Below are 27206 nucleotides of genomic sequence, written 5' to 3'. Positions count from 1 at the left end.
ATCTAATGCCTGTCGTCCCAGAAACCCACCCACCGACTCCACAAACACACTCATCGTAGCAAGCACAGCCAATATACTTGCAGCCGATTTCCGGCGCCCTCAGCCACCCCCCCCAATCCCCAGTGTAACAACTCACCCGTCCTCCTGGCCCAATAGGCGCACTTTGTGTGTGCCAGACTTGCAACCCCAGCCTCGTTGGGTAACCTCAGAACAGGCCATTGATCAGTTCGATTCAATTCGATTCAATTCGATTCGATTCGGTTCGATCCAATCCACTTCAACTCAATTCAATTCAAATAAACTAAACTCACTTCAATTCATCAATCCACTCCAATTCCGTTGAATATGCCATCAAGTCGCCAGAGCACCTACGCACCGCTTGACGAGGGAAGAAAGAGAATACAGTGGGCAGTGGAACGAGGCCAGGGGAGGCAGCTCAGGGGAACAATTAGCACAATCACGAGCGAGGAGCGTAGGTCTGGAAAAAAGACCCGAGGCGAGTGTGATCCACACGCGACGGGCAGCGGTATCATGGCGCAAAACTACGTACAAACAATGCAGGAGGCTGATGATGCCGAGAACGCCCATAATGCTAAGTAAGTATCCACGTTCATCGCGTGAACGTCTTGCTCCGTCCTGCGACCTCCTTCTGCGCCCTCGGCAGCCCCTTGGGCGCGTCCGTGAGGCCTGCGAAGCCCTGGAAGCCTTTCTTTTTCTTGTCCTTTTTGTCCTTTTTCCTGTCTCGCGCCTCCTGCTTTGCTTGCTCGTCCGCGGCGTGCAGCACCGTCGGTGCGTTGGCGTAGTCGAACGCGGGTTCGCCCGACGCTTCGAGGGCTGCGGCTTGTGCATCCAGCTTCTTCTGTTTCTTCTCGGCCTTGCGTGCGGCCTTCCTTGCTGCTCTCGCCGCCTCTTCATCGTCTTGTTCATCTGCGCCGTCGAGCATGGTCTCGTCATTTTTCATGGTATCGATTGCTGAGTTTGCTGGAGTTCCGGCGACCGAGGCTTCTGCACGCTTCCTCTTCTTACCGCCAAGCTGCTTTACCACGAACATGTCGGTCCTCTGGTCCTCTTGCTGTCGATCCTCCTTACGAACGTACTGCGGCTTCTCGGGCTTGGATGTGGTTGTGTCAGGTTTGTCATCAAAGATCTCGGCAGTCAGTGGTGGCAAGGGAACAGCAAGAGTGACATCAATTGTTCTCCGACGGTCGAACTCCTCGACGGACGACCACAACGAACCCCAGAAGGCTGACGATGACGATCGAGTTGCTGGCTCGGCAACACTGCTTTCGAGCGGTGCTGATGTGGCGGCTTCAACGACTGGCACCGGTGCAGCCGTCTTTGGAGCCTCCTCCGCATACTTGGCTGCTCTCTGTGCTTCAAGCATGCCTGAAATCTTTGTAAGAACATCAGCCAATTCGGGACCATTGATGCCCTCTTCCTTCGCACGAGCAACGACAGCTACGAGCCCGTCCGCGTGGGCTCGAGCAAGATGCGAGACATGCTGTATGGCGGTGTAAAGAGCTGGTTTGTCGACAGGCATCGAGCGCGCTATACTGAACAAGGCGTGATTCGGCATGACGAAGAATGTACTCTCGTCCTCCTTTCGGCTCAAAGTGTCGCGCCATTCATGCACTGCCTTGAAGACAGCGAATTGTTGTGGTGTGAATGTAACAGGTGATTTTGAGATGACCTTGTACCAGCCGCTACCTCCGAGACCGAGCTCGCAGTCGTAGACGGGGTGCTCGTACCGCTGAAGCGCGTACTCTTTTGACTTTTCTTGGACGTCGTGGACCTTGCTCCTCTCAGCAGCTGAGAAATCCGACTTCTCCACCAGCTCGTTTCGCATCTTGTCGTAGACATAAAGCAGGAAATGGGTATCCCCGCGAGCGTAATCAAAGAGCTCCTTGCTCAGTGGTCGGGTCCGCCAGTCGGCCATCTGGTACTGTTTCTGCGCCTTGAAGTTGACGTGCCTTTCGAGCAGGTACGCCAGACTGGCACCGGGGTAGCCCAGAGATCGTGCCGCGTGGTAGGTGTCGAACAAGCCAACAAGATACAGTCCGAGATCGCGTTGAAGCCAGATGACATCCATGAAGGATCCATGAAGGACTTTCAGTATGCCAGGGTCGGCAAAAACCTCGTTGAGACATTCCAGCTTCCGTCTCCAAGGCTTCAGCGTATCTACGATCCAGTCCTTGTCGCGCGTGCTGATCTGCATGAGGGAAACCATGCCAATGTACGAGCGATTGTCGTGGTGCTCCAAATCCACAGCCAGCTCTTTCGCAGTCTTCAGCTCAGCCAACATGTCATCGACCGCCTCGGGTGTGTCGACAAAGGTGGCTGTAGTCTCCTCAAAGGGCGGGTATTGTTGCGGTTCGGCGTGCTCGTATACGGCCTTGGGGAATTCGTACTGTTCAATCTCGGTCTGGTATGGGTGGGGGTATTGTTCTCGGCCTTGCTTGTCTCTGAAGGTCTTCAGACACTGCTCCAGTGGGATCTTTGCGTGCGGCTTTTTGACCAGCAGTGGGCGGAAGGGCCCGGTTTCGTCGTTGGTGGGCACGTTGTCGAACGTGAGCTGGGGTTTCGGGAGGTGTTTCCTTTCGGCGATGTTGGGTCGTGCCTTTACTGCAGCCTTTGTCTGTTAGCATCCACCAGCGCAACACACTCGAGTCTCCTTACCGGGTCCGCGCTAGGACTCAACCGCTTCACCACCCCCGTGTACTCGTCAAGGCTCGTGTCTGCCTTCTCAAGCAAGCTGTCGATGACATCAACGACCGCCCTCCAATTGCCGTCTATGGAATCGACGTCGGGTAGCTTGGGACCTACGGCGTCTGAGCTCGCGGCGGCGTTCTCAAGAAGGCGTTGCGCAAGAGCGAGAAGGCGCCCATTCTGCGCATCGAGGGCTGCACCGACATCTGGATTCAGCGACCGCTGGAACGCAACGTCTGCGCCAGCAATGCGTGTCGCAGAGCGCGTCGTCGAGACTAGGGCCTTGGAGATCTCGTCCTGTAGTGACTTGAAGGATTCCATGGCGTCTTCACTCGCTGCACATGCTTCAGTGTGGGCTCGGTCGCGATTTGAAGCTCAGCGTCTTTGTTGACGCAGGCGGTGTCTCAACGCAGGGCGCTCCTGTCGCAACTTTCTTACAAGGCGCAGAATTCGAGGTCTTGGCGCGTTAATCGATAAGAGCTGCAGGCGCGACCTTCACTCGCCTTGGCGGGCCTTTCTCCGTCTGCACATCATCATGTCTGCATCCTTGGCGCCAGAGTGTAACGAAGTAAAGGAGTGTGTGCTGCTATACCACACCGACTGAGTAGATGTTGACGTTATCAGGAAATATGACAACTGCTTCCTGAAGTGGTATAGCGAGAGTACACATGTGCATTCTGAATCTTCAGTAGACTTCACTGACCAAGACAGAGTTCTTGAGAGGCACATCGACGAACGATGAGTGCAAGCCCATGTTTGACGCGTACGAGAAGTGTCTTTCGGTGAGTCGACCGGGCGACTTTCAATCAACCTGGGATAACATTTGCCACAGAAAGCATTATCAGAGCGAGGCATCGACAAGATGCTGAACGAAGTCCGGCAAGACAACAAAGAGAACGATGCTGAGCACATCAAGCCGGTTAGTCATATCGTCTTGGACGTACACTCATATACACTAATTCGTGTGCAGAGTCGGTAACATACATCAACTTACTTGACGATCTACCGCTGTACAATGCCCATGTCGAATACCTACTTTGGCGCAAGCCCGAAGCCCGTCACGGCTGCACGATAGCTTTGCATACACGTGAATATTTCTCCTCAATCTCAACTAGCTAGTCGATGAAAATTTCAAAGCTCAAACTCTCGTTCGTGAACACGAGACCTTTTCACAACTGCCAACACGCCCAACTTCCCAGTGATCATGATATTCGCATGACTCGTGAGGCTCTCGGATGGTCCCCGCCGCGCTAGTCCAAAGCGGAACCCCAAACGACGTCACACCTCACCACACAATAGCGAGCAAAATCGGCCTTGGCGTCCTATGCTGCAATGCCTCCTAAGTCTTTCTGCAGATGGCTGCATGGAAGCGGTGGTGGGACGGGCGACTTGAATGGAGGCAGTGTTGAGGTGCCACGACCATTTGAGTAGGCTGTCGTGACTTGTCATGTGGAAGACTTGGCCCAAGAACTAGCAGAGGTCGATGTCGCAAGTCGAGCTCGGCACTCCACGTGCAAATACTCTCTCTACGACACAACCATTTCATGAAATGCTGATGTCGCTGTTTTGGTGAAGATGAACGTCGTCCAGGTGTAGTACTTGGAGTGGCGCCAAGTGCAGGGCTGTTGCGCCGCTCGTCGCTCCATTGGCTGCACACCCGCCTCACGCCGCCTCACGCCGCCTCACGCCGCCACAGGCTCAACTCAACGCCTCCATCTGCACCGCGGGTGACTCCTTCGGGCATAGGTGCTTCGTCACACTCCTCCGTGTCCCTCGCCCACCGCGAACCGTGCGCAACCGTGTTCCCCAACTACTCCCGCAGAGCTCCATCTGCGGCGGCAATGGAGGCAGCATCTGCGCGCATGGCCGCCCGCGACCGCTACGGCGCGTTTGGCGAGGCCCCGAGCAGCCCACTGCAGCGCTTCATACGTACGCACCCAGCGACTGGCACGGGGGCACGCAGACTGACGGTGCGATAGTGCAGGCGTGCGACCCGCAGAACCTGGAGCCGAACCTCGCGCTGAACCTCGAGATCACGGACCTGATCAACCAGAAAAAGGGCTCCGCGTAGGGACCCCCCCGCGCCAGACAGGCAGGCCACAGGCGCTCACAGCGATGCAGACCCCGCGAGGCAGCCGTGTCCATTGTGCACCACGTCAACCACCGCAACCAGAACATCGCCCTGCTCGCGCTCAGTGTACGCAAGCGCCGCCCCGCCCTGCCCGGCCCCTAGCTCACCCGTTCACAGCTCCTCGACATCTGCGTCAAGAACTGCGGCTACCCGTTCCACCTGCAGATCAGCACCAAGGAGTTCCTCAACGAGCTCGTCCGCCGCTTCCCTGAGCGCCCGCCCGTGCACTCGTCACGCGTACAGAACCGCATCCTCGAGCTGATCGAGGAGTGGCGCCAGACAATATGCCAGACGTCGCGCTACAAGGACGACCTGGGCTTCATCCGGGACATGCACCGCCTGCTCAGCTACAAGGGCTACATGTTCCCTGAAGTCCGCCAGGAAGACGCCGCCGTCCTCAATCCCAGTGATGTACGTGACGACGTGTTGCCTGAGTGCGCGCCGCAGTGCTGACCGCAGGCAGAACCTTCGCTCCCCTGAGGAGATGGAAGCAGAGGAACGAGAAGCGCAGTCGGCGAAGCTCCAAGAGCTCATCCGCCGCGGCGGGCCGCAGGACCTGCAAGAAGCAAACAAGCTCATGAAGGTCATGGCTGGCTACGACCAACGGAACAAGACAGACTGGCGCGCAAAGGCCGCCGAGGAGGTGGGCAGGATCCAGCAGAAGGCCCGCCTGCTCGAGGAGATGCTGAGTGGCTACCGGCCCGGCGACCAGCTCAACGAGGGCGACGTCTTCGAGGAGCTCGCGAGCGCCCTGCAGAACGCGCAGCCCAAGATCCAGAGGATGTGCGAAGAGGACTCGGAAGACACAGAGGCTGTCGCCAAGCTGTTCCAGATCAATGACAGCATCCACCGCACAATACAGCGATACAAGCTGATCAAGAGCGGCGACATCGAGGGCGCAAACAAGATTCCACAAGGCACGCTGGGGCGCAGCGGCGCTGGAGTCTCCAAGGGCGCGAACAACGAACTGAACCTGATCGATTTCGGCGATCCAGAACCTGCGCCAGCCCCTGCGCCAGCACCTGCGCCAGCCCCTGCTGCGTCAGCGTCAGGACAGCCGGCTGCCAAGGGCAACGCGCTCGAGGACGACCTGCTAGGGCTGTCTCTGGCCGGTGACAGCTACGGACAGTCAGGCAGCATAGCACTCGGCGGCTCAAACGGGTCGGTCCTCGGTCTGTCAGGAGTGCCGGTCCCCCAGCAACAAAAGGCCTCGAACCAGGCCATCACCGACCTGTTCGCATCAGGGCCACGCTCCACACCGCCCCCACCGCAGATCTCGTCACCGCCGCCATCTGCTACATTCTCGTCCGGCCCGGCTCAACCCCGCACGCCAGATCCGTTTGCCGCCCTCACATCGACACCGCGCGGAGGGTCACCGTTCCAGTACCAGCAATCAGTCAAGCCACCAGCGCCCGCGTCTGCCGCAGTCGATCTCCTCGGCGGCGACATTTCCGCGCCAACGTCGAACCTGGCGCAGAGCAGCACAAGCGCAGCAAACGACGACGACGAATGGACCTTCGCGTCATCCGTCCCCGACACATCCAAAGAGCTCACAGTCGTCAACTCCAGCATAAGTGTGCTCTTCACCGTCTCGCGCGAATCAGACACAACCCTGCTCATCACCTCGCGCGCATCCAACAACACCCCGCTCCCCATCTCGGGCCTGACACTGCAGGTCGCAGCGTCAAAGGTGCGCCATGCCTCCATCCATCCTCCTACCGTTCATCACCCAGCTAACACACCCAGGGCGCAACCCTGCAGCTTGACCCCCAGTCCGGCGTCAACCTCGCCCCGAACCAGAAGCACGGCATCACGCAGACCATCAGGGTTAACAACGTGCAGCGCGGGGCCGGCGCCGGTGTCAAGATGCGCTGGAAGGCGTCGTACGCGCTCGGCGGGCAGCAGAAGAGCGAGCACGGCGAGATCCCTAGCTTGGGCGTGGACTAAGGAGCAGCAAAAGGCGGGGCGTAGGTAGTCGCGATATGATATGATACCAGAGTCGACGACGGTTTCGATTATGCTCAAGAGAATCACGCATGTGTGGTGTGATAATGTGTGGTGTGGTATGGTGCAAGTTGCACGCTCAAGCATAAATTGGTATGCAAACGCCCCCGATGCCTTGTACTCCATGCCTGATCCGCTCAATCCCATCCCATCCGCACTTGCTTACTTAGTCTATATCCGGCGTTGTTCATACCATGAAGAACGCGCGTTACTGCTATCCACCTCGACCCTCCTCCACGTACCAACACTGCATCATCCCCCCCTAAAACCCCTCCAAACACTCATCAACAACCGCCTCCAACATCCCCAGTCCATAAAACCCAGCCACACGCTTATAAACACCCAACGCCCTCCCCACCTCCCGCCGATCCCTAGTCCCAACCCACTCCCCCGCACAAGCACAATGCTCCATAAACTCGTTGCTGCGGAGACGCTTGCACTTTCCACATTTAAGATCCTGCGCGCACCAATCGAGCAGCACACGCTGCAGATCAGCGACGAGCCGCTCCTCGACGCGGAGTCTGTCGTACGGTGCGCCGCAGAGAGGTGCGTCGCACTTCCACTTCGGCAGCGGCGCGTCAGGCAGTGCAGGAAGCAGCGCGGCGTCGCGGCACAAATCCAGGTCGCGCGCGGCGGTGCACTCATCACATACGACGGGTACGACGAGGGAGGCGCTGGGATTCGCGAATGCGGCGGCAGGCGCGAACTCGCGCAGTTCGAAGAGGAGTAGGATATCTTTGCGCAGACGGCGAGCTTCGAGGCTGCTCGCACGGTCGAGGCTGAGGACCTGGCAGATGCTCTTTGCGAGCTGCAGTACGGGGTTTGCGAGGTCGGTGTGTGCGCCTGGGAGCGACGGGAAGGCCCAGTCCGATGCGAGCTCGGGGATGTGCATCTCTGCGTGCTGGCGGCGGAGGAGGGTGACCATGTGCTTGTACAGGCCCTTTGTGAAGGGCTTGGGGAGGATGTGGGTGTCCGCGTCCGGGTCGAGAGTGAGCGGGCGCAGGGGGATCTGGGTTGCGCGCGGCGAGGTGCCGTCTGGGGCTGCGGGCCGCTTGCGGGCGTGCATCAGGGCGATGAATTCGAGGACCCACTGCTCAAAGACGGGCTGTAGCGGCGGTGGCAGGAAGGAGGCGAGCTGCCAGCACATGATGTCGTCGAGGGTCTGGGCGGATTCCTCGACGACGGTGGCGGTGCCGCGGCCGCCGTAGTTGAAGGCGTCGTACCAGACGAGGTAGTCCCAGTATTCCTTGACTTCGAGATCCATAAACTGGAACAGCGGCTTCGCCTTGATCGTCTTGATGATGTACTGGCTGTACGCGTATGCGTTGCCGACCTCTGCTTTTGTTGTCTGCAGCAGGAGTCGGTTGGGCGAGGCGAACACGATGTGGCTGCCCACGCGCTTGAAGTCGCTCATGAGTTGCTGCAACGTCTTTTTGCTCATCATCTGTACGTAGTAGTGCAGGCTGCGGTCGTAGAGGAACGAACCGGGCGAGCTGACCCAGCGCACGAGGTGCTGGACCATGACGTCTGCCATCGAGAACCCGTTGCCTGCGCTGCAGGCCTCGACCCACCACGCTTTTACCATCTCGCGCAGTACCGTGATGCCAGCTGACGCAAATGCGTTGTCCGAGTAGATTGTGTTTGTTCCGTCATTCGTGGAGTCGAAGGATGGCGCTGCGGGGTTGAAGGAAACGCTGTCTGCGCCCTCAAGATCGTTGACGAGAGATGAAGAGATGATGGTGTTGATGGCGAGGTTGCGGATATTCAGGTCGATGCACACTGAAGAGTACGTGCCGGGGTTGTTGATGGACGGCATGTCGACTGTCTCCAAGGGGCCGAGGATGTCGTCCTTTTCGTAGCCGGCATGATCGGGTTTGGCCTGGCCTGACCACCAGAGGATAACGCGCTCTTTCTGGAGACGCCTGGCGTAGGCGATGTCGATGAGGAAGCGCGGGTCGTTGCTCTCCAGGTTGCACAGCGGGATGTCGCCGTACCGTGCGAGCTCCATGAGATGAGACGCCCACGAGCCCAGATCCAGGTAGTGGCTCACCAGGCGCTTGGCGATGAAAGACTGCCAGCCCAGAGGCGGCAGCTGCTTGTCCGACTCGTCTGGGTGCAGCGACAGAATGGGCAGGTCCTTCAGCATGGGGATATCGTGCGAGAGCAGAGCCTGGTTTGGAGACTGCATGACGACAACGACGGGTTTGCCTTCATCCATCTTCATCTTCTTGATGACATCGCCGAGTTCCAACAGTGCCTTTCGTCTTGTCGTAACCATTGTGGTCTTGAAATGTATGTTCTCTTGATACTCAATAGCCGCCTGCCACGGCTCGCCCTGGCTGTCTTCCATCCGGCGTTGCAGGGCCTCGACATAGATCCTATCGACATTTGGCATGCCTTGGGAGTCTTTGGACTTGTTCTGGATGATGATATGCGCCTCGCTCCTGCCCGTCGAGAAGACAGCGTAGATGTTGCGGTCGCCGCTGCTGACGTGGTACACGTAGAGGTAGCCGAACGAAGCATCGGCAAGATACAGCTTCTTCGAGGGGATCTTGCGCAACGACGACAGATCGAAGCCCTGCTCCAGACCCCTGCCTAGAACACCCCTCTGCGACTCGTCGAAGGTACAAGTGCTGCCCAGTTCGAGAATGGCGCGGATGTTGAGTGGCACTTGCTTCTCGTACACACCTTCAACACTGGCATGGTTGAACAGGGCCGAGATGCTGTTCGCTTCTTGGACATACGTCTGCTCCGACATCTGCAGCTTGAACAAGTGAATTGACCGGTGTCCGTTGGGTAGAGTGTGGTTGACGACCTTCTCCACGGAGCATCCGCTGATCGATACATCAGGCAGGTCATCGCTTCGGAGGTTGAGGTACAGCTGCCGCGGCACCACAATCTTCAATGTGTGGATCTTCTTGTCGATCAGCACGAACGCCTTCACCTCTCCTGGAATCTCTGTCAGGCGCAGTTGGATGAGCTGCCAGGTGCTCATGAACAGCGTCTCGGCCTGGTTCCTGAAGAGCGTCCCAATGGCATCCGAGGTATCCACTGACTTCTCTCCGAACAGCTGTCGTCTGCGATTCCGGGCCTGGCGTTGGATCTTCCACTTCTGCTTCTGATACATAAGCCATCCGGAGTAATCTCTACCAATATCGGGCATGACCTTGGGCAGCGCGGCGTATGGGTCTGTCTGCACAGGCACCGCGGGCTCAGGCTCCTTTCGCTTGGACACCATCCTGGTAGCAACGCCTCTCTTCATTTGCGACAGTTTGGGTACGCCAAAGTCTTCGACGTCGCCAGACGGCTTGTTATTGGCAACGTTGGCATCGCCGTTGGTCAGTGCTTTCTTGCTCTTGGTGAACATATCCGTCATCTTCGTCTGCTGGAGCTTGTCTTCTTTCTGACGAATCCGCTTCGCGAGCCAGTCGGGGTGCGGCACTCTAGGTACGGGGTTCTTGACTTTTTGCAGCGCTGCCGGGATGGTGATGAGCTTCTGAATGACGGATGCTAGACGCTCGCGGTAGTAGTCCCAGTCCAGGATGCTCCTAATGTCCATCTCACCGGGGTCTTCGCGCATCCATTTCCGTAGGAAATAGCGTTTGACTGAGTCCTCGGCGGAAAAGATGGACATGGGGATGGCGCGCTCGGTGACAGGAGCGTTTCGCGGGCGTGAGGAGATGATGTACTTGCAGTTGAGACCCTTGTCCTTGACCATCTGCTCGCCCAGGAACTCAGCGAGACGTTTGGCGGTAGTGATGGCTGTAGACTTCTGCGCCCCGTATTCTTCAAGAGTCTTGGTCATGCTCTTGTTCTCGACGATGAGGTCGACAAGCTCTTCATCGGCTAGTGTCGCACCTCGCGTGTCGAGGATATCGAGCCATCGGTTGGCGACGTTTGCGACAGCGCCATACGTCTCTTCGAGCGTCGTGCCCTCAAGGAAGAACTTGAAGATCTGCGACTGGAAGTTCTTGATGAGCTTCAACTCACCACGTCGCTTGACCTCGAACCCCTTCAGCTCCGCCAGACTGCCGTCGTGGTTGAAGACGGCATATCGCTTCTTCAAATTCTTGTCCTCCTCTTTCGACGTCGGCAGAATCATAGCCTTGTACGGCCCGTCGACCTCGAAAAAAATGGTGTTATCGCTGTGCTTCTCGTACCTGAACGTGTGCGGATCGACGAGCGTCTCGTACTGGTGGTTAGTGTACTGTTGGTGAACCAAATGGTTCAACATGGTACAGGGGTACGAGATGGCCAGTTTCTTGCCGTTGCTCATCTTGAACGCAAAGTTCTCCGGGAACGTCGCGGGCAGGATGGCCCAAATACCGTCCGTGTCTAGTTCTAGCGGTCGCCCGATGCGCTCGACCAGCGATCGGGCAAGCTGAATGATGCGTGCACCTGTCAGACACGTGACGCCGGCCATCTCGAGCGAGTACCATCGCGAACCCTTGCGCATGACGTAGCCGTAGAAGGAGTTTAGAATGACTTTGTGCGCCAGCTGCATGGAGTCGAACAAGACGACCATCTTCTTTGCATCTTCGACCTGCGCAGCTGGTGCACCAGCCTTCTTCAGCTCTTCGGTCTTGCCCTTCCACACCTTCTGCTTGCCCTTGAAGTCGTATCGACGATCACGGAAGCTGACGACTGTGTCGACGTAGAAAGGGTTCTCGCGCTGGCAGATGATGGCTTCACGCTCTATTGTTGTCTGGTCGTGGATCTTGTGGTAAATCTTCTTCGAGTAGTCCGTTAAGCGCTTCTTCACCAGCGTAGCTTGCTCGTCCACCGATAGTTCTTGGAATGTCCTCGTCATGGAATTCGCATATTTCCCGGGGAACCGTTCATTCTCAAGCGCATTTCGCACCATGTTATACTCGTCGCGTTTGGCGGGGAGATACTCGCCCCTCCAAGCCCAGGGCATGCGGCGATCGCACGTCTTGCCAGGCCGGTTGAAGTCGCAGGCGGCACAATTCGACTCGTGTATCATGGAATCGGGCTGCAGTCGATTCGTCGTCATGATGTTGGGGTACATGGACGCGACGTCCAAATGATAGATGAGCGGTCGTTCGCTCCGGTTCGGTGTGTTCTTGAGCTGCATCAGCTTCTCGACGATCTGGCCCTTGATCTCCTCATAGTTGGTGATGTCTTCGAGCTTCTTCTTCTCTTCGACCTCGACGCTGAACTTCAGCGCGGCATCGAGATCTCGGACCAGCTCGTCGATAGCTGTTGGATCTATTGCAAAGTCGTATGGGATATCACTGCGGAAGACACCGGCTTCGATACTCTCAACGTGACCTCCGACATAGGTTTCCGACTCCAAAAGATGGCCTTCCCAGAAGGCTTCCTTGGGCGCCTGGTGTTTGTTTGGAAGAACAATGCCCTTCTGGTACGCTTGCACCATCAGCAGCATCTCGCACAGGGTACCAGTACCCTTTCGTAATGTGTCATCCGGACCCAGCGGAATGATCTTGCACAGCGCGAAGATGAAGGGGTGCACATATTTCATGTACAGATAGTACGTGGCAACAGCGTCGGAAACCGAGTACTCGGCCAGCGTCTGCGGCCGTTCAGAGGCGTAGGGCGTCATGAGTTCCGGATCGAGCTCGTCAGGGTCGTAGCCCAGCTTGGCCATGGTGACTGCTTTCAGACCACGACTTCCTTGCGGCAGGTAGCTGTCACGACTGACCCAGGCGAAAGCGTCCATGTGTGCGCAGTAGTCGGACTGGTAGATGTCTTCGCTGTTCTTCCGGAAGCCAATCTCCTGGTACATGTCGATGCCCAGCACGCTAGCTCTTGCTTCGACAAATGGCCAATCGAAGAAGTCTCCGTTGTATGTGACCATGACTGTTGGCCTTGCCTCCTTGATGTGCTCGAAGAAGCGCTCGATCAGGGCCTTCTCGTCCGGCTCGTTGAAGATGATGAACTGTCCGGGGTACTCTGGTCTGGGAGTGTATTCAAAGTCCTGGATGTCCTCGGACACGATCTCGCGGTTGGTGATGAGGAAACCCTGGCCATCGATCATGTATGAGACCATCATGATTTGGTCAATGACAGCATCCGGAAACTTGAGCGGCAGCTTCGTCGTCTCGATGTCGTACGCCATGACCACGGGGTCCGCAGGCGTCAGACGATCCTCCAGACATGACATGCTGACCACGCCGTGCTTCGCCTCGACTGTGTACCAATTCCCAATCCTGACGTCCTTGTCGATGGCCACGCGGACATGGTAAGGGACGTCGTATTCACGGATGTCCAGAATGAAGTCGCTGGGATCAATAACAGCGGTATATCGTTTCTCGTGTTCGTAATCGTCATTGTCGTAAAAATCCATGTCCACATTCCCCGTGGCAACCTCGGCGTACGTGTCCATGGCGTTAACGTTCTTCTTGTTCTTCTCGACTACGGGACTGACGGCTCTGCGCACGGCGAGCAGGTCGTTCACGTTGGCGAAGCTGAGCTGCAGGAACGTTCTCCGGTAGCCTGTGAGATGGTTGGGCATGGACAAGTCCTCCTTGTCCACGCGCTTGAATGTCTTGACGAGCCCCTCAAAGGACCGTCGACACCACTCCTCGACGTCTTGTTCCTTTCCCTTCTTCACGGCGAGCAGAAAGTACGGATCGTACTCGAGCGTCGCCTTGAAGGTGTCACCGTCCTCGCCGATGAAGTAAAAGTCGACGCCCGCTCTCCCGCCCGGCACGTGCTCGTCTTCTATGGCGGTCGAGCGCATATTAACGAGCCACCCGATCCTGTTCCTGCCGGCGTCGAAGCGTGAGAAGCCCATGGACTCATCGATGCGGTCTGCGAGGCGTGTGGACTCGAGCCGCTCGTTCTGCGACGTCTGTTCGGTGCTGCGCAGCGACCCGGCGTCGACTGTTTTCCGTTTGTTATGCCCGTAGTTGGACTGTCCGCCCCTGCCGACCCGGCGGAAGGGCTGGCCTGCTCGTCGCGGCGCGCCCATGGTGTGTGTGGAAGAGGAATTAAGAGATGTAAATGCGGCTATAGGCAATTCAGGGTATCATTTGGGCAGGCAGAGCAAGAACGGCGCGGGGTATCGAAGGCAGACAGCTTGGATATGTGGCGTGAGAGCAGTGAGGGACACTGCGGGCACTGTGTTGGAAAACACGCAGACGGAGACGCGCTGCACCCACGTCGGTCGCGTCGGTCGCGTGGCGCTATACCGTATTCGCTAAAGTGGAAATGCAGCGCCATACCGCATTCGCCAAGTGGAGATGCATCGGCCGTGCAGGAAGTGTGCATCATCATCAACATTTCTTCGGCGCTTTCCGCACCACCACCGAGCCAGCTCGCCCACCACCTCACCGCCCAGCCATTCGAGGGCCTCCATCCGCACACACACACAGATAATTATATATATATATATTCTCTCTCTTTCTCTCTCTCGCTCCGAGTCCCCCACGCAGCGACCATGTCAGAATCCGACCTACAAACGGCGCAACCAGCGCAGCTCTCACCACCACCACCACCGCGCGGGCCCGCAAACAGCATGCCCGGCGGGACGGCGCACACAGCGGGCGGCGAGAAGCTCGACGGCGCGGGGCCGTCGTACATGGACGCGGTGCGGTCGCTGGGGCCCGAGTACTACATGAACTTCCACAAGCGGCCGTGCGTGCGCGACTCGCAGCTGCAGGGGCTGGCGGCGGGGTTTGCGGGGGGTGCTGTCGCGGGGATAATAGGGAGTACGTTGCTACATTCCACTAGATCCGACTCGGAGTCTACGTTCGCTCGAGTGAGGAGGTGTGGGTTGGAGTCGGAGCTGGAGCGATGCTAACACTCGCAGGACCCGTGCTGACGGCGTCCAACTGGGCCGTGGCGACGTGGTGCGGCGTGTCCGTCGTCTCGTACCAGGTGTGCCAGTACTACCGGTCCAAGGAGAAGGCCGGGATCAAGCAGGCGCAGGAGCTGATGACGCAGAAGCGGGCCAACATCGAGGCCAAGAAGGAGGCGCGGCGGCGGCAAAAGGAGGAGTACGAGCGGCAGCAGGCGGAGCGGCAGAGGGAGGAGGAGCGGCGGAAGAGCTGGGGGTATTGGTATGAGAAGAACGTCAAGTTCTGGTGAGGAACGAAAGGAGACCTGGGTGTATTAGTATGAGAAGATGTCAGGCTCTGGTGACGCGGGGGATGGAAGAGAGCTTGGGGTTATTGGTATAAGAAGACGTCAAGTTGTGGTGAGAGGGACGGTGAGAGGGATGGAAGAAGACCTGAGTCGGGTGGTCATGTTATTCAAAGTCTATGTATAGAACGTGTACGAGTCTGTAGGTCTGTATGATATGCGTCCGCATCAGCGGGCGACCTGAACCGAACCGAACCGAACCAAACAAGACAAGACAAAACAAGGAAACAAACAATGCTCCTGTCGCCATACGCCGTGATCCGTGAATCCTAAACCTCGTACCCCAGAAGCCAAGCGAGCGTTCGTCATGTTGCTGTCGTTAGTCGTCTCGTCTTGCTCTCCATGTCATCGCAGATCCCCTCATTACATTACTTCCTTGCCATCTTCTCGTCTTGCCATCTTCTCGTCTTGCCATCTTCTCGTCTTGCCATCTTCTCGTCTTGTCATCTTCTCGTCTTGTCATCTTCTCGTCTCTTGTCTCGTCTTTTCATCTTCCCGTCTCGTCTCGTCCCATCCCGTCTCGTCTTGTCCCGTCCCGTCTCGTCTCCTCCCGTCTCGTCTCCTCCCGTCTCGTCTCGTCCCATCCCGTCTCGTCCCATCCCGTCTCGTCTGCCAGCTCACACGGAGAACTGCACCTTTCGTCGAGGCACCTCCAGGAGCTGGTGCGGCGCCTCTCTCTCGACAGTCGATTCTCTAGATACGCGCGGCCGAGCACCGACGCCGCGGTTCCGTCTCTGGCTGCGCTTGGCGCGGGCTTCGCGGGTTTCCCTGGCCTTCCAGTCTTGCAGCTGCTGCTTGCGCCTCTGCGCGCGCTGGTAGGCAATCGCAGGCGTCGGCTTGAACCCAATCCCGTTCAGTCCAGTGCCGTCGTCGTCTGGGTCGTTGGCGGGGCCCGTGAGGTGGCCCGTGATCTCGTCGTCCTGCCACGTGAGGGCGGAGGGTGGGGGCGTTGAAGACTGCGGTCGCGGCTGTGACTGTGACCGGTCTGTTGATGCTGATGCGTCGCTGGTCTGGCTGCTGGGCCATGTCTGTGACGAACGAGTGCTACCACATGACGACACCAACGTGCGGGGTTGCGCAAAAGCGGCCGTGTCTGTCACGATGCGGGGTCGCGGCGCTTGGGGTGTCTCCGGGATCTCTCGAGCGGCGTCCAGCACAGGTCCGAGTGCAGCAGCGTCCAGAATCCCGACCTTGTTGCGGGGCTTGGTATGCGCCTGTGCGGTCTGCGCACTGGGGCCGTCCCCGTCGTCGACGTCCAGGGCGCCAAGCTTCGGCTTCTTGCGTGTCACATTGTCCGTGGGCGTGAGCGGGGACATGGGAATGGCCGCGGTGGCGATGAGCGTCATCCCCCGCAGCTGGTCTGCGACTGCATTTCTGGGGCTGTCGGGGCCAGACGACGGTGCGGGACTGTCTCGTCGTGGTGGGGTGTGTGCGGGTCGGATGGCCAGGGCCGTGTTGAGCAGCGGAATCTGCTGCGGCTGGTCGCGCTTGCGCTTCGGCGAGGGGTGGGCAAGCTGCATCGGTGGCATTTCGCCGGCTGTGGCCTTTACATGGGCGCGAGGGGCAGGGCGGGCGCCGTCACCGAAAGTGCAGAAGCGTTGCTGTTGCTGTTGCTGTTGCTGTTGCCGTTGCCGTTGACTGGTGAGCGCATGCGCCCGTGATTGCGTCAGCGAAGTGGGGCAGCGGGCTGAAGTTCCCTGCATCGCCCAGCGCGGCACTGGACGACTTGCGGAGAACGACCGCCTGTTACTGGTGGAGGCCGCCTGTCACTACTGGTGGACGCCTTCTGCCACTTCACCGTCACCCTACGGTCGCCGTCTGGCAGTGGCCCTGCGTTGTGTAGCGGACCGAGGATGCACACATGTAGTCATCTCCATTGCGCTTCCTTCTCCCTGCTTGTTGCCTGATCGTAGCGTCGACTGACTCGCCTGACATGTCCAGCTCATGACTGTGACTTGCCTCGTTCCGTGCTCGCATTCACCGCAGAACCTGCAGGCTCTCTCCCAGCTGGATTGCGTCAGCATCACGTGCGGGTGCTGTCACCATGCAACAGAGCCCCATCACCGCCTTCTTCAAGAAGGACCCAGGGTCGAGCGGCTCTCGCAGTGAAGACCAACGACCAGACAGCGACCGACAGGGACGCAGACCTGGACCCTACCACTCTCGTGGCGGCAGCTCCACCCCCAGCACGCGCGGCCAGCATCGCGGTGGCAAATCAGCACGCAACAGGGAGCTCAAGAAAGTAGCACAGGAGACCAAGGACGTCCTTCCAGCTGCACTCAAATCGCTGCCTGGCTTCGGGGCTGATGTGTCTGCCGTCTACGACCTGGATGCACTCGCTCCGCTGGACCCCGCAGACTGTCCAGGATATGTCCTCCCCGCTGGCGACGAGGATGCTGGCAGCACAGGAACCAGAATACGCGTGCTGGATCAGGACTCGCTCGATGCTGCAATTGAGCTCCAGCCAGCGTACAAAGCTCAGCGCCATTTGAGCACCCTTCCCGCAGCGACATCTGGCCCATATGACAGCGAACGTGAAGCCTCGTCGTCCACAGAGGACGACGAGATGGACCTGGACGGCCATCCAGTCGCCCAACCCCAGCCCCAGCCCACGGCTCCTTCGTGGGACCTGTCCGCAAGACCCCCTCAGAAAGCCGAACCTGCAAAACTGTCCCAGAAAACCACGGCTTCTAAGCCAACCCCAAAGGCCAAAACGTACACCATCCCACCCTTCTCCCGCCTCACCCCATCCCCCGTCCTCGTCCTCAACCTCGCCTCCGAGCGACACCCAGGCGGCGGCTGGCAAACCGGCGCCATGGCCCAAGAAGAATCGCTCTGCTACCGGTCTTCGCTCTACCGCTCACTCCACCGCGCATTCTACCCGCTGCCCTCGCTGAGCGTAATCTACACGCCCTCGGTGCTGATCATCCGCGCCGCCACGACAGCCGGACACACGCTCTACCCGGACAAGGCTCTCGATTTGCCCGTGGCCTCTGTGCTCAGCGTCGCTGCACTCCGACACCCCACGCTGACCGCCGACGGCGCTCGGTTCGCGGACCCAGCTCAGCACGCAGAAACAAAGCGCAAGATCAGGGTCTCTCTGCGCCTGGCTGCGCGCATGGGACACGGCAGACTCGTGCTCGGCGCGCTGGGGTGCGGTGTCTTTGCGAACCCGCCGACGGACGTGGCGCAGTGCTTCCTGCAGGTCTTCTGCGAGCCCGAGTTCCAGGGCGGGTGGTGGGAGGACGTGGTCTTTGCGGTCATGGACAACAAGAGCGGTGGAGAGAGCGGCAAGGACGGGCGTGGGAACTACGGGCACTTTCATCGCGCGCTGCATGGCCGCGTCGTGTGAGGCGGGCACAAGAGCGCGAGGCACGTGATACTAGCGAGTCTATGCGAGATATTGTGTGAGACGGTAGCGGGAGGAAGCTGGACACGCGCAACCGTCACCACGCAAGAGACTGCAATGCCAGCCTGCGTCTCGCAGACGCCAACCCAGACCATTACCCCCCTACAAAATCCTCTCCGCACTAGCCCTCCTCTCTGCACTAGCCCTCCTCTCTGCATTAACCCTCCTCTCTGCACTAACCCTCCTCTCTGCACTAACCCTCCTCTCCGCACCAACCCCCCTCTCTATCCCCCACGCTCCCTCCGCACCAACCCCCACGCTCCCTCCGCACTCGCACGCACCACCCTCCGAAACCCGCCCTCGCTCCCGCTGCTGCTGCTGTCAATACACACCTCCCGCTGCACATGGATACTGCGCAACTCGACCTCGTCGCCGCACCACCCGGCATCGCCACAGCTCCCACGCCGCATACTCTAATCACGTGACGCCCCAAGGCGGGTCCGAAGTCCAGCTCAGATGATTGCAAACCTGCGAATAGAGTTGCAGCCTTGCCCGCAACAGCTCACTCTTGTTCGGGCGCAACAGCTCACTCTTGTTCGGGCGCAACAGCTCACTCTTGTTCGGGCGCAACAGCTCACTCTTGTTCGGGGGTGGGCGCGGCGGAATGTCTGGGTTGTGCGTACCGGCGCGGGTCTTCCAGTCCAGGTGCAGCGGTCGTTGCGTTGTCCTGTGCAGTCCAAGACAAGCTCGTCGTGCCTTCTCCTTCGGGTTGCTCTGGAGGGAATGTTTGCCTGAGAATGCAATGTACTGAGTTTCTTGATGTTCATGTCACGCATCGAGGGTAGGGTTGACGCGTCGCTACTGCAACAAGGTGTGTGTCAGGCAAGATTGTCTGCCGAACGGACAGCTTATCCGCCTTTCACGTATGAGTTTCATTGAGCCTCCGAGATGTATGTCTATCACTCCTAGTAACCCTGCCGGCTGGGAGCATTGACTTTGCCACTCGAGAAGGTGGCGGTCTGCTTGTCCAACGCCTTCTGCCTCTGCTTGCCTGTAATGCCGGTCCTGTCTGTTGTGGGTTGAGCGTTCATGAAGGCGTCGAACTCGTCGTCATCTCCACCGTCGTCGTTCGAGACGTCGCTCTTCTCGTCCGCCTCTTGCTTTGGCGCTGGTTCAGTACGCGGTATACGTTCGGGGGCTTTCTTGGAATCTTCTTCGTCCTCGTCGTTGTTCTTGGAGGGGTTGGCGAAAGGCTTTGACGCTAGGACACGTCGACGGAGCTCTGCCATCTCTTCTTCATCATCAGATGGCGGAAGATCGTATGGGTTCCGTGGATCCACTTCGTCTTCATCCTCATCTTCCTCGTCATCCTCATCCTCGTCCGACTCATCGATGATGCGCCTGTTCTGATTTCCGCCAGCCCAGACATCGTCTTCGGCACCGTCCTCCTTCTCGGCTCTGGCTTGCTCAAACTCCTGTTCGATCTTTGCAAGCCAGGCTTCCTCTGCCTTCTTGATCTGCTCCTCGTTTTCGCACGCTTCGTAGCGCTTGAGCAGCGCAGCGTTGATGTCTAGAAATGCTCGACCGTAGGAGAACGTTGACAGAATATCCTCAGCCCAATCTGAGTGACCGCAAATGTAGAAGCACGCCGCGAGTGCCTCGACACAGTTCAATCTCCATGGCTTTCCGTAGTTGGTGGGGTTCGCCGCAACGAGGTACGGCAGCAAGCGCTCGCATTTGCCACCGATCTTGCCGAATGGCACCTCGTCAATCCTATTCCAGCTTGCCTCGACAACCGCAGCGCCGTATTGATCCAACAACTCCTTGTCCTCTCTCGACACGATTTTCTTGCCCTTGGGACTGACGACCACGCCCGCGAACTTCTGGCCAACATGAAGCTCCCTCATCATTCCTAGACGCATGAGCCTCTTGCCCGAGCATCGTTTCGCATCGCAATGCCCCAGGTCCCAGCATGCTGCCTTGAACTCCGGCTTCCTCGGACGAGGGTTTTCGGCGTCGCTGTTTTCGGACTCGGACTCGGAGTCACGGCGGGGACGTGGTGGCCCTGCGCCTACGGGCTTTCCTCCCCTCCCTCTTCCTCCTCGAGCCGAGTATTTGTTGTTCGACTTGAAGTCTTTCTTGTGGCGGACCATTCTGAGCGATTGTGGTTTGTCTTTGTCGTGCGGGAATGGTGTGGGGCGGGGTTGTGAAGTTTGGAGGGGGAAATCTATGATGATTGACGCGATGGCGCTAAAACCAGGGTCCAGTGACGTGTGACATCGCGTCTTCTTTACAGTATCGCTTGCCTATGAGACGTAGTCTGATTGGAGGTAGCGTTGCTGTAGATAGTACTGACGCCTCGGGGTTTAATGTACAGTTTGCAGGCATTTAGAAGGTGATTGCATGAGTCTTGGGAGAGATAGAAAGTTGTAGCAATAGGTAGTAGAGGGCTAATTCGTCAAATATGGCAGCTGCATATGTTATTTCTTTCATGCACATCGGTTCAATCTTGTCGTATTGTTTCGATGTTGAAACAATGGCATGTGGACTATTTTTCTTGGTCGTTTCTCCTACTTCATATACCAATCCTGCTTCCTCATCGGATTCTCACTCGCCCTCCCCTCGCCAACGTTACTATAGCCCTTGCTCCCAGAGCCTTGCACTTCGTCATCCGCATCCTGCGGTAACTGAATACCCATGGCCCTCAACATGTTACCCGCCGGCCCAGCAGCGCCAGCCTGGCCCTTGAAAGCAGCGAGCATGTTTTGCACAAGATTGTAATCTTCGTCTAGAAGTTCCTCGTCCCCCTCTTCTCTCCCTCCGCGGTCGATCTCTTCGACGTCATCTTCGGGCTCGGCGAACGAAACTTTGGCTTTGGCTTTACCCTTGTCTACTTTTCCCGCTTTCTCGACGCTCTTGAGTGTCTTCGAAGCCTTCTCCGCGGGAGGATTTAGGTTAAGTGCTCCGTGGCCGAAGAGCTCGGCTTCCATGGCCTCGGTCAGCTTTCGGATCTCTTCGTCCTCTTCGTTCTCGGCGTCCTGTGCGCGTGCCAATTCGCGTGCATCCTCGGTGAGCATTGCCTTTTCGTGAGGAGGGAGTGTCATGTACTTCTCGAAGTACTTTTCGTATTCGGCGTACTCGGCGTCGATGGCTGCCTGGTTTTCTTCTTCTTCCTCGGACTCGCTTCCAGAATCGTCGTCTTCGTCGTCAGCTCTTGCGGCCTTCGACTTGATCCGCGCTTCAGGTTGAGATGCAGGTTTCGTGCTTGACGGTGATGTAGACGCGCCAGTCTGTTCCTCTTCGTCATCATCTGAGCTACTCTCAGGATCCTCCCATCCACGCCCTGGGTCCGAGTCATTATCCTCATCCATGGGATCTCGCTCGACCGCATTTGCACCCTCGTGTCCGGCCTGGTCGTCTGCGAGGAATGTGTTGAATCGCTCTACCATCTTCTTCAGGTTGTCCTGGGCGTTTTTGTCGCCGAAGCCTTTGTCACCCCCTTTGCCCTGGAGCTCCTTCTCGAACTCGGAGAAGTCAATGTCTAGCCAGCTCTCGTCGTCCTCGCGCTCAGGCCATGTGGCAATCTCGGCATCCGTGGGTACAGTATCGTCGCCTGATTCCATGTCTTCCAGGAGAAGGTTGATCTCGCGTACGGCCTTCTTGTCGGCGAAGAGGGTGTGCGAAGCAAGAATTTGCATGCCTGCGCTGAGCTTGATTGCTACCTCGCTCTTCTCCTGTGGGTGACCAGACTTGACTAGCAAATCAATGGCTGACTCGTACTGAGGTGTTGGATTCCAGTGCTGACCCAAGAGCTGGGCATACAGCACTTTTGTGAAGCGTACACTAACAGACACAAAGTCTTCAGGCGGGAAGACAAGCGCTGATTTGGACTTCTCGGGCTGCAGAAGACGCAGCGAGATGGGGTCTCGGAGGTAGAAGGCCTCAACTGCGGATGAGATGTAAGACGGGTTTGTGTGTAGGATGTGTGCTACCTTGCGTGGCAAGGGAATGGTAGCGTGGTGCTGGTTCTCTGCAATGGCGGTTGGGTAATTCTTGAGGCGGTGAAAGGCCTCTTTCTCGACTCTAGGGTATTGCTGTGGTCGGCCTGGTGTATCACCGAGTATAGTGAATGCATCAGACAGCTTGAGTGGCGCCGGTTCCTCCTCTTTTCCTAGAGGAATGATGAGCATTCGATGCGTGTTGATCCAGACTCGGTGCTCTGCCACCTCTGGAGTGAGCCATTTCGGTAGCGCGTTTGCGGCTTCAATGAGCAGGAACTCGCCGTCTGTATCGTAAATACGTATCCATGCATCCTTGAACTCTCTACTTAGCTCGCGCAGGAAGTATACAATTAGCCACTCATCAGCAACACTGTCGCCGTAGTTGGTCTGCCCTTTCAAGAGCCAACGGTCGTTTTCCCTTACAAGATCGAGTTTGATCTCATCTCGCTGCCAGATGTACTCTTTCAAGAATTTCTTCTTCAAGTCCTGCAGCGCACGTTGGAAGGCCTGCAGACGCTCTCTGGTCTGTATGTCTGACAGTCTAGTGTCGATGATGAAGATGATGTATTCTACGACGTCTTCCGGGAGTTTCTTCGGAAAGCCGTCAAAGCCTTCGCCAAACCACTTCAGACCGTCACCAGAGTCCATGTTGAGTGGTGGGCATCGCAGACGTACGGTTACAAAAAGTTGTGATGGGGCGGCGAACCAGTGACGTGACTGGCTGAAGGCAGCACCCGCCTTTCTCGGCCCTTCCACTTTCGGACCCTAATCTCAATGCGGCCAACAACAAACAATGCACTCCACCTTGGGCACGACTCGATAACACACCTGCATGCACATCCTCTGCTGATTGAGGCGGGCGCAAGCCGACGACTGACATTTCTCTCCCTCCTTCATGCGCATACTCTAGCAGACAACATCGATAATGGCGAATTTCCTCCCGCAGACGCCGGGCACCGAGGTGGGCGACGCGACGCGCTTCACTCAGCATGACCTCTCGTTCAGCAGAGAAGAGTCGTTTCAGGCGCCGGCTGGCCGCGACGAGCTCTTTAAGAAGATGAGCGGCGCACGCACTCCCCGCAATCCGCTCGCCGCCCTGCGCAACCCCAACGCAAAGAACGAGTTTACGCCCATGCTGAAGAGCGCAACCGCCAACCGCACCCGCCAGGTGTCCGGCCTGCTTCCCGGCAAGATGGCCACCCCAGCCGCCCTGAAGAATGGGTTCCGAGTGAGCGACTCGCCGCTGCCCGAAGCCAGCGCTCTCGACATGCATTCCAGCTCTTTCGACCACTCCATCGACGGTCGCACACAGCTGCCCGACCCCAGCTCAAGCGCGATGAGCACCCCCATGGCTCTGCCACGACGCGCCGAGGGCGAACTCGACATGGGCAACGGCAATGGCAACGTCCTCACGCTACGCGAGCAGGAAGCCCGACTGGAGCAGATCGACAAGGAGAACTTCGGTCTTAAGCTGAAGATTCACTTTCTGGAAGAGAACCTCAAGAAGATGGGCCCAGAGTTCAACATCAGAACCATGGAAGAGAACGTCAACCTCAAATCAGAGAAGGTGACCATGTCGCGGGACATCAAGCAATACTCGAAGGACCTGAAGGCTGCTGAAAAGGAACTTGAGAGCTACAAGCAGCAGCTGCGCGACTACGCGGAGAAGGTCAAGAAGCGGCATGCCGATGCAGGAATGCGCGAGGAGATGGACGAGCTGCGCCGTCTGGCCGAAGAACGCGCTGCAGAGATCGAGCGTTTGGAGGACAAGCTGGAAGAGGCACGCAGTGCAGAAGACGAGCTCGAGAAGGTCAGCGCGGAGCTGGAAGGTGCACAGGCTGAGGTCGCGCGCCGGGACCAGTTGTTGGACGAGCACGAGGACCAAATTGAAGAGCTGGAAAACAAATTGAGGAACGCGCAAGGCTCGTCATCGGCCGATGTCGAGGAGAAGGACCGCCAACTCAGGCAACAGGCCGAGCGCATCACAGACCTCGAGCGGAGCGCGCGAGAGCTACAGCAACGGGTCGCACATGTCGACCAGTTGGAGCAGGACAACCGCCGACTACAAGAGCAGGTTGAGCGCATTGCTGAGCTGGAGGAACAGAATCGTCGACTTCAGAAGGAGGCAGAACGGGTGATCGAGCTTGAATCCCAGCTTCACTCAGCCTCACAAACCAGAGACAGAGACGTCGTCGATATGGAGCGGCAATTGCAGTCAAAGAGCGATCAGATTGATGAGCAGAACGAGAAGATTGAGGATCTGGAAGACCAGCTGCGTTCGCTCGAACGTGTGAAGGAGGCTGAGATCGAGAGGTTACAAGACAGGCTTGATGCTGCGGCAAAGGGCAACGACCAGGAAATCCGCGAACTCGAGCAACAGCTAGACGAAGCTGAACGTGAGCTTGAAGCGGCGGAGACACAGAAACGACACGAGATCTCCTCTGTCGAAGAACGCTTACGGACGCTTGAACGCGAAAAGGACGCCGATATCAAGGAGCTCCAACGACGAATGAACACAATCCAGAGCGAGAAAGATGCTGAGCTCGACGCTCTGCACGAACGGGTACAGCTGGCAGAATCGAAGGGGGACAACCAAGTCCAGCTTGCACGACAATCTGCTAATGACGCCCAACAGAAGGTCGTCGACCTGGCGCGCGAGAAGGGCGTTGAGATCGAGCTTCTTCAATCGAGGGTCGATGCTGCCGAGTCCCGGGCGGATGAGCTGGAGGACTACCGTCGACAGTTTCAGGACTCTATGCAACAGATAACTCGTCTGCAGCGCGACGCGTCCGATTACGAGCAGCAGCTACAGCAGTTGCGACAAACGCTCACACAGAAGGATCGTGACCTCGGGGACCTCAACCAGCTTCGCCGCGAGCGTGATGATGCTACGCAGGAGATCCAAGGCCTTCGGTCTACGCTTACAAGCAAGAGCGCGCAAGCCGATGCCATCAGCAAAGCATTGCAAGAACGCGACTCGTTATCACGCGAGCTGTCAGATCTTCGACGCGAGCGGGACATCCTCACATCGAGGATGGCGGACAAGGACGCGCAAGTTGACAGGCTCAACCGCGGAAATAACGATCGCGACACCCTGGTTGCCACTCTTCGCCAAGAACGCGACGATATCGAGCGCGAGATGCGCACCTTGCGTTCGACCATGTCTGGTAAGGACACACAGATAGAGGCTCTGCAGAAGATCACACGCGAGAGAGATGCTCTGTCTCGCGACCTGTTGAGTCTCCAGTCGACGCTGCAGTCGCGAGAGCGCGATGTTGCTGCATTCCAACGCAAGATCGACACGCAAGAGGCGGCGCTTGGTGAGCTTAAGAAGCTCAAGAGCGATCTCAGCGACCGAACGCGCGAACTGGAGATAGTCCGCAAGGCCGTTTCTGAGCGTGACGCCGAGCTCGATGCTATGCGTAACCACGCCGACGAGCCTGACACGCAGATTGATGTCATGCAAGATCTTGTGCGTAAGCGTGACGATGAGCTCGAGAACCTGCGTGAAGAGATCAACGCACAGAGACGCCAGGTCGACTCCATTCAACAGCTGGCAGAAGAACGACTCGAGGCTCTCGAAGAGCTGAAGGATAGTGCGAAACGCCAGAAGCAGGAGTATGAGGACGAGCTTGAGGTACTTCAGGAAGATGCTGATGAGGTGCTCGAGGAGAAGGCTTCGCTCGAAGACAAGATTATTGTTTTGGAGTCGATGCTTCGTGAGAAGGAGAATCAGGTTGTCTCCACGCAGTCTGAGTCGCGCGCCGCGCAACGCGAAGAGAAGGCAGCTTTGGAGAACAAGCTGTACGACCTTGAGTCCCGGCTGCGCGAGAAAGATTTCCAGCACCGTAGGATCCAGAGTGAGATCAAAGCTGCCCAGCACGAGGAGAATACGTCGAGGGAGCGTGAATGGCGAGACTTGGAATCACGTCTGCGCGAGAAGGAGTCGCAGCTCCGTCTGCTGCAGGCCTCGGCCAAGGCTGTGCAGCAGAAGGCACAACACGAGGCATACGATCTCGATGCGCAATCGCAGGCTCTCGAGAAGCGCCACATCAAGGAGATCAATGGCCTCGCCAAACAGATACAGTTTCTGCGCGCCCGCTGTTCACGCGCCGAGTTATTCCGTGAAGCGCTCGGGTACCAGAAGCGCTTCTTCCTCATGCAAATTCAGACTTACAATGAATGGTATGTTCCAGTCCCATCACGCTTCCGGTCACATCTAATAGTATCACAGTAACCAGCAAGACCTCAACCTCATCTCGCAGATGGGTATCACACCTGACATCACTATTCAGGAGCGCCGGCCTAAGCTCAAGTCGGCCGCACTGGCTGTCATTGCGGCATTAAGAATGCAAAAGCTGAGCGACGGTTGGGCAGAGAACCGCAAGATTCATGAGCAGTTGAGGCAAAAGCTGGCGAGTATGCGCAGACAGAGTGGAAGGAAGTCTGGCGCGGGTTTGAAGGCCGCGAGATAGAAACTCATGCTCGACTGATAGTCATAGATCTGACAGGGCGTTTGGTATCGTTATGCATGGGTGGCGTTCGGCCAACTTGCCAACAACATTCGTATTGTTGTTGTTGTTGTGTTCTGGCTCAGGATATGCCCAAAGTCTGATTCGCCTCTTGTCAATATTCATATCGTCCTTCTGAGATATCACCAAGTGCAGCCAGAGAGCCAGAGTTGAGGGCAGCACAATTGTCTCCATCGAATTCCAAGTCTACATAAGTACACACATGCTGGCTACAAACATTTCAGTGTATAATCGCAAACTGCAGTATAGCATTCCAACGTAAACACCAATTACAACGATGCTCGGTTATGCATTTCCAAAGCCAGAGCAAGAGCAAGAGCATGCTCCCCCCAATCAGAACCGGCCTGCTCAGCTCC

At 57.6% G+C, this 27206-nt stretch overlaps 9 protein-coding genes across 9 annotated transcripts; 4 read left to right on the top strand and 5 right to left on the bottom strand.

Moving 5' to 3' along the window:
- Window positions 1–450: 450 nt before the first annotated feature.
- M421DRAFT_420068 (uncharacterized protein) lies at window positions 451–3101 on the bottom strand. The gene is made up of 2 exons (XM_033592343.1): window positions 2677–3101; window positions 451–2629 (listed from the first exon to the last, which is right to left on the bottom strand). Exons 1-2 carry the CDS (start codon window positions 3025–3027, stop codon window positions 611–613), a joined length of 2370 nt encoding a protein of 789 aa, XP_033449086.1. The 5' UTR covers window positions 3028–3101; the 3' UTR covers window positions 451–610.
- Window positions 3102–3223: 122 nt separating this feature from the next.
- M421DRAFT_420066 (uncharacterized protein) lies at window positions 3224–3894 on the top strand. The gene is made up of 5 exons (XM_033592342.1): window positions 3224–3282; window positions 3331–3368; window positions 3418–3488; window positions 3539–3625; window positions 3677–3894. The coding sequence occupies exons 1-5, from the start codon at window positions 3242–3244 to the stop codon at window positions 3683–3685; spliced, it is 246 nt and encodes an 81-aa protein (XP_033449085.1). The 5' UTR covers window positions 3224–3241; the 3' UTR covers window positions 3686–3894.
- A 653-nt stretch (window positions 3895–4547) lies between these two features.
- Window positions 4548–6784, top strand: M421DRAFT_61901 (VHS-domain-containing protein; the record flags this gene model as incomplete). The annotated part of the gene is made up of 6 exons (XM_033595922.1): window positions 4548–4635; window positions 4686–4773; window positions 4828–4903; window positions 4955–5248; window positions 5301–6527; window positions 6584–6784. The coding sequence occupies 6 exons, from the start codon at window positions 4548–4550 to the stop codon at window positions 6782–6784; spliced, it is 1974 nt and encodes a 657-aa protein (XP_033449084.1).
- Window positions 6785–7103: 319 nt separating this feature from the next.
- Window positions 7104–13796, bottom strand: M421DRAFT_4672 (DUF1744-domain-containing protein; the record flags this gene model as incomplete). The annotated part of the gene is made up of 1 exon (XM_033594702.1): window positions 7104–13796. One exon carries the CDS (start codon window positions 13794–13796, stop codon window positions 7104–7106), a length of 6693 nt encoding a protein of 2230 aa, XP_033449083.1.
- A 468-nt stretch (window positions 13797–14264) lies between these two features.
- Window positions 14265–14914, top strand: M421DRAFT_4671 (uncharacterized protein; the record flags this gene model as incomplete). Its single annotated transcript, XM_033594701.1, has 2 exons — window positions 14265–14535; window positions 14637–14914. 2 exons carry the CDS (start codon window positions 14265–14267, stop codon window positions 14912–14914), a joined length of 549 nt encoding a protein of 182 aa, XP_033449082.1.
- A 335-nt stretch (window positions 14915–15249) lies between these two features.
- On the bottom strand, window positions 15250–16841 carry M421DRAFT_140795 (uncharacterized protein). The gene has a single exon (XM_033587474.1). It carries the CDS (start codon window positions 16669–16671, stop codon window positions 15586–15588), a length of 1086 nt encoding a protein of 361 aa, XP_033449081.1. The 5' UTR covers window positions 16672–16841; the 3' UTR covers window positions 15250–15585.
- A 171-nt stretch (window positions 16842–17012) lies between these two features.
- On the top strand, window positions 17013–18320 carry M421DRAFT_4669 (uncharacterized protein; the record flags this gene model as incomplete). The annotated part of the gene is made up of 1 exon (XM_033594700.1): window positions 17013–18320. One exon carries the CDS (start codon window positions 17013–17015, stop codon window positions 18318–18320), a length of 1308 nt encoding a protein of 435 aa, XP_033449080.1.
- Window positions 18321–19282: 962 nt separating this feature from the next.
- On the bottom strand, window positions 19283–20470 carry M421DRAFT_61707 (DUF367-domain-containing protein; the record flags this gene model as incomplete). The annotated part of the gene is made up of 1 exon (XM_033595908.1): window positions 19283–20470. One exon carries the CDS (start codon window positions 20468–20470, stop codon window positions 19283–19285), a length of 1188 nt encoding a protein of 395 aa, XP_033449079.1.
- A 299-nt stretch (window positions 20471–20769) lies between these two features.
- Window positions 20770–22989, bottom strand: M421DRAFT_420060 (SGT1-domain-containing protein). Its single transcript, XM_033592341.1, has one exon. It carries the CDS (start codon window positions 22964–22966, stop codon window positions 20888–20890), a length of 2079 nt encoding a protein of 692 aa, XP_033449078.1. The 5' UTR covers window positions 22967–22989; the 3' UTR covers window positions 20770–20887.
- Window positions 22990–27206: the final 4217 nt, after the last annotated feature.

Source organism: Didymella exigua (genome assembly GCF_010094145.1).
Source record: "Didymella exigua CBS 183.55 unplaced genomic scaffold M421scaffold_12, whole genome shotgun sequence".
Taxonomy (NCBI): domain Eukaryota; kingdom Fungi; phylum Ascomycota; class Dothideomycetes; order Pleosporales; family Didymellaceae; genus Didymella; species Didymella exigua.
Note: the sequence above shows the minus strand (reverse complement) of the source record. Positions and strands in the feature narration are given on the sequence as shown.

Coding starts and splice junctions, on each gene's coding strand:
- M421DRAFT_420060 (XM_033592341.1), bottom strand. CDS start 22,966: ATGGACTCTGGTGACGGTCTGAAGTGGTTTGGCGAAGGCTTTGACGGC.
- M421DRAFT_420068 (XM_033592343.1), bottom strand. CDS start 3,027: ATGGAATCCTTCAAGTCACTACAGGACGAGATCTCCAAGGCCCTAGTC. Junction 2,630..2,676: donor TGAGTCCTAGCGCGGACCCG/GTAAGGAGACTC, acceptor TAACAGACAAAG/GCTGCAGTAAAGGCACGACC.
- M421DRAFT_420066 (XM_033592342.1), top strand. CDS start 3,242: ATGTCTGCATCCTTGGCGCCAGAGTGTAACGAAGTAAAGGA. Junction 3,369..3,417: donor CCTGAAGTGGTATAGCGAGA/GTACACATGTGC, acceptor TGACCAAGACAG/AGTTCTTGAGAGGCACATCG. Junction 3,489..3,538: donor CGTACGAGAAGTGTCTTTCG/GTGAGTCGACCG, acceptor CATTTGCCACAG/AAAGCATTATCAGAGCGAGG.
- M421DRAFT_140795 (XM_033587474.1), bottom strand. CDS start 16,671: ATGCAGGGAACTTCAGCCCGCTGCCCCACTTCGCTGACGCAATCACGG.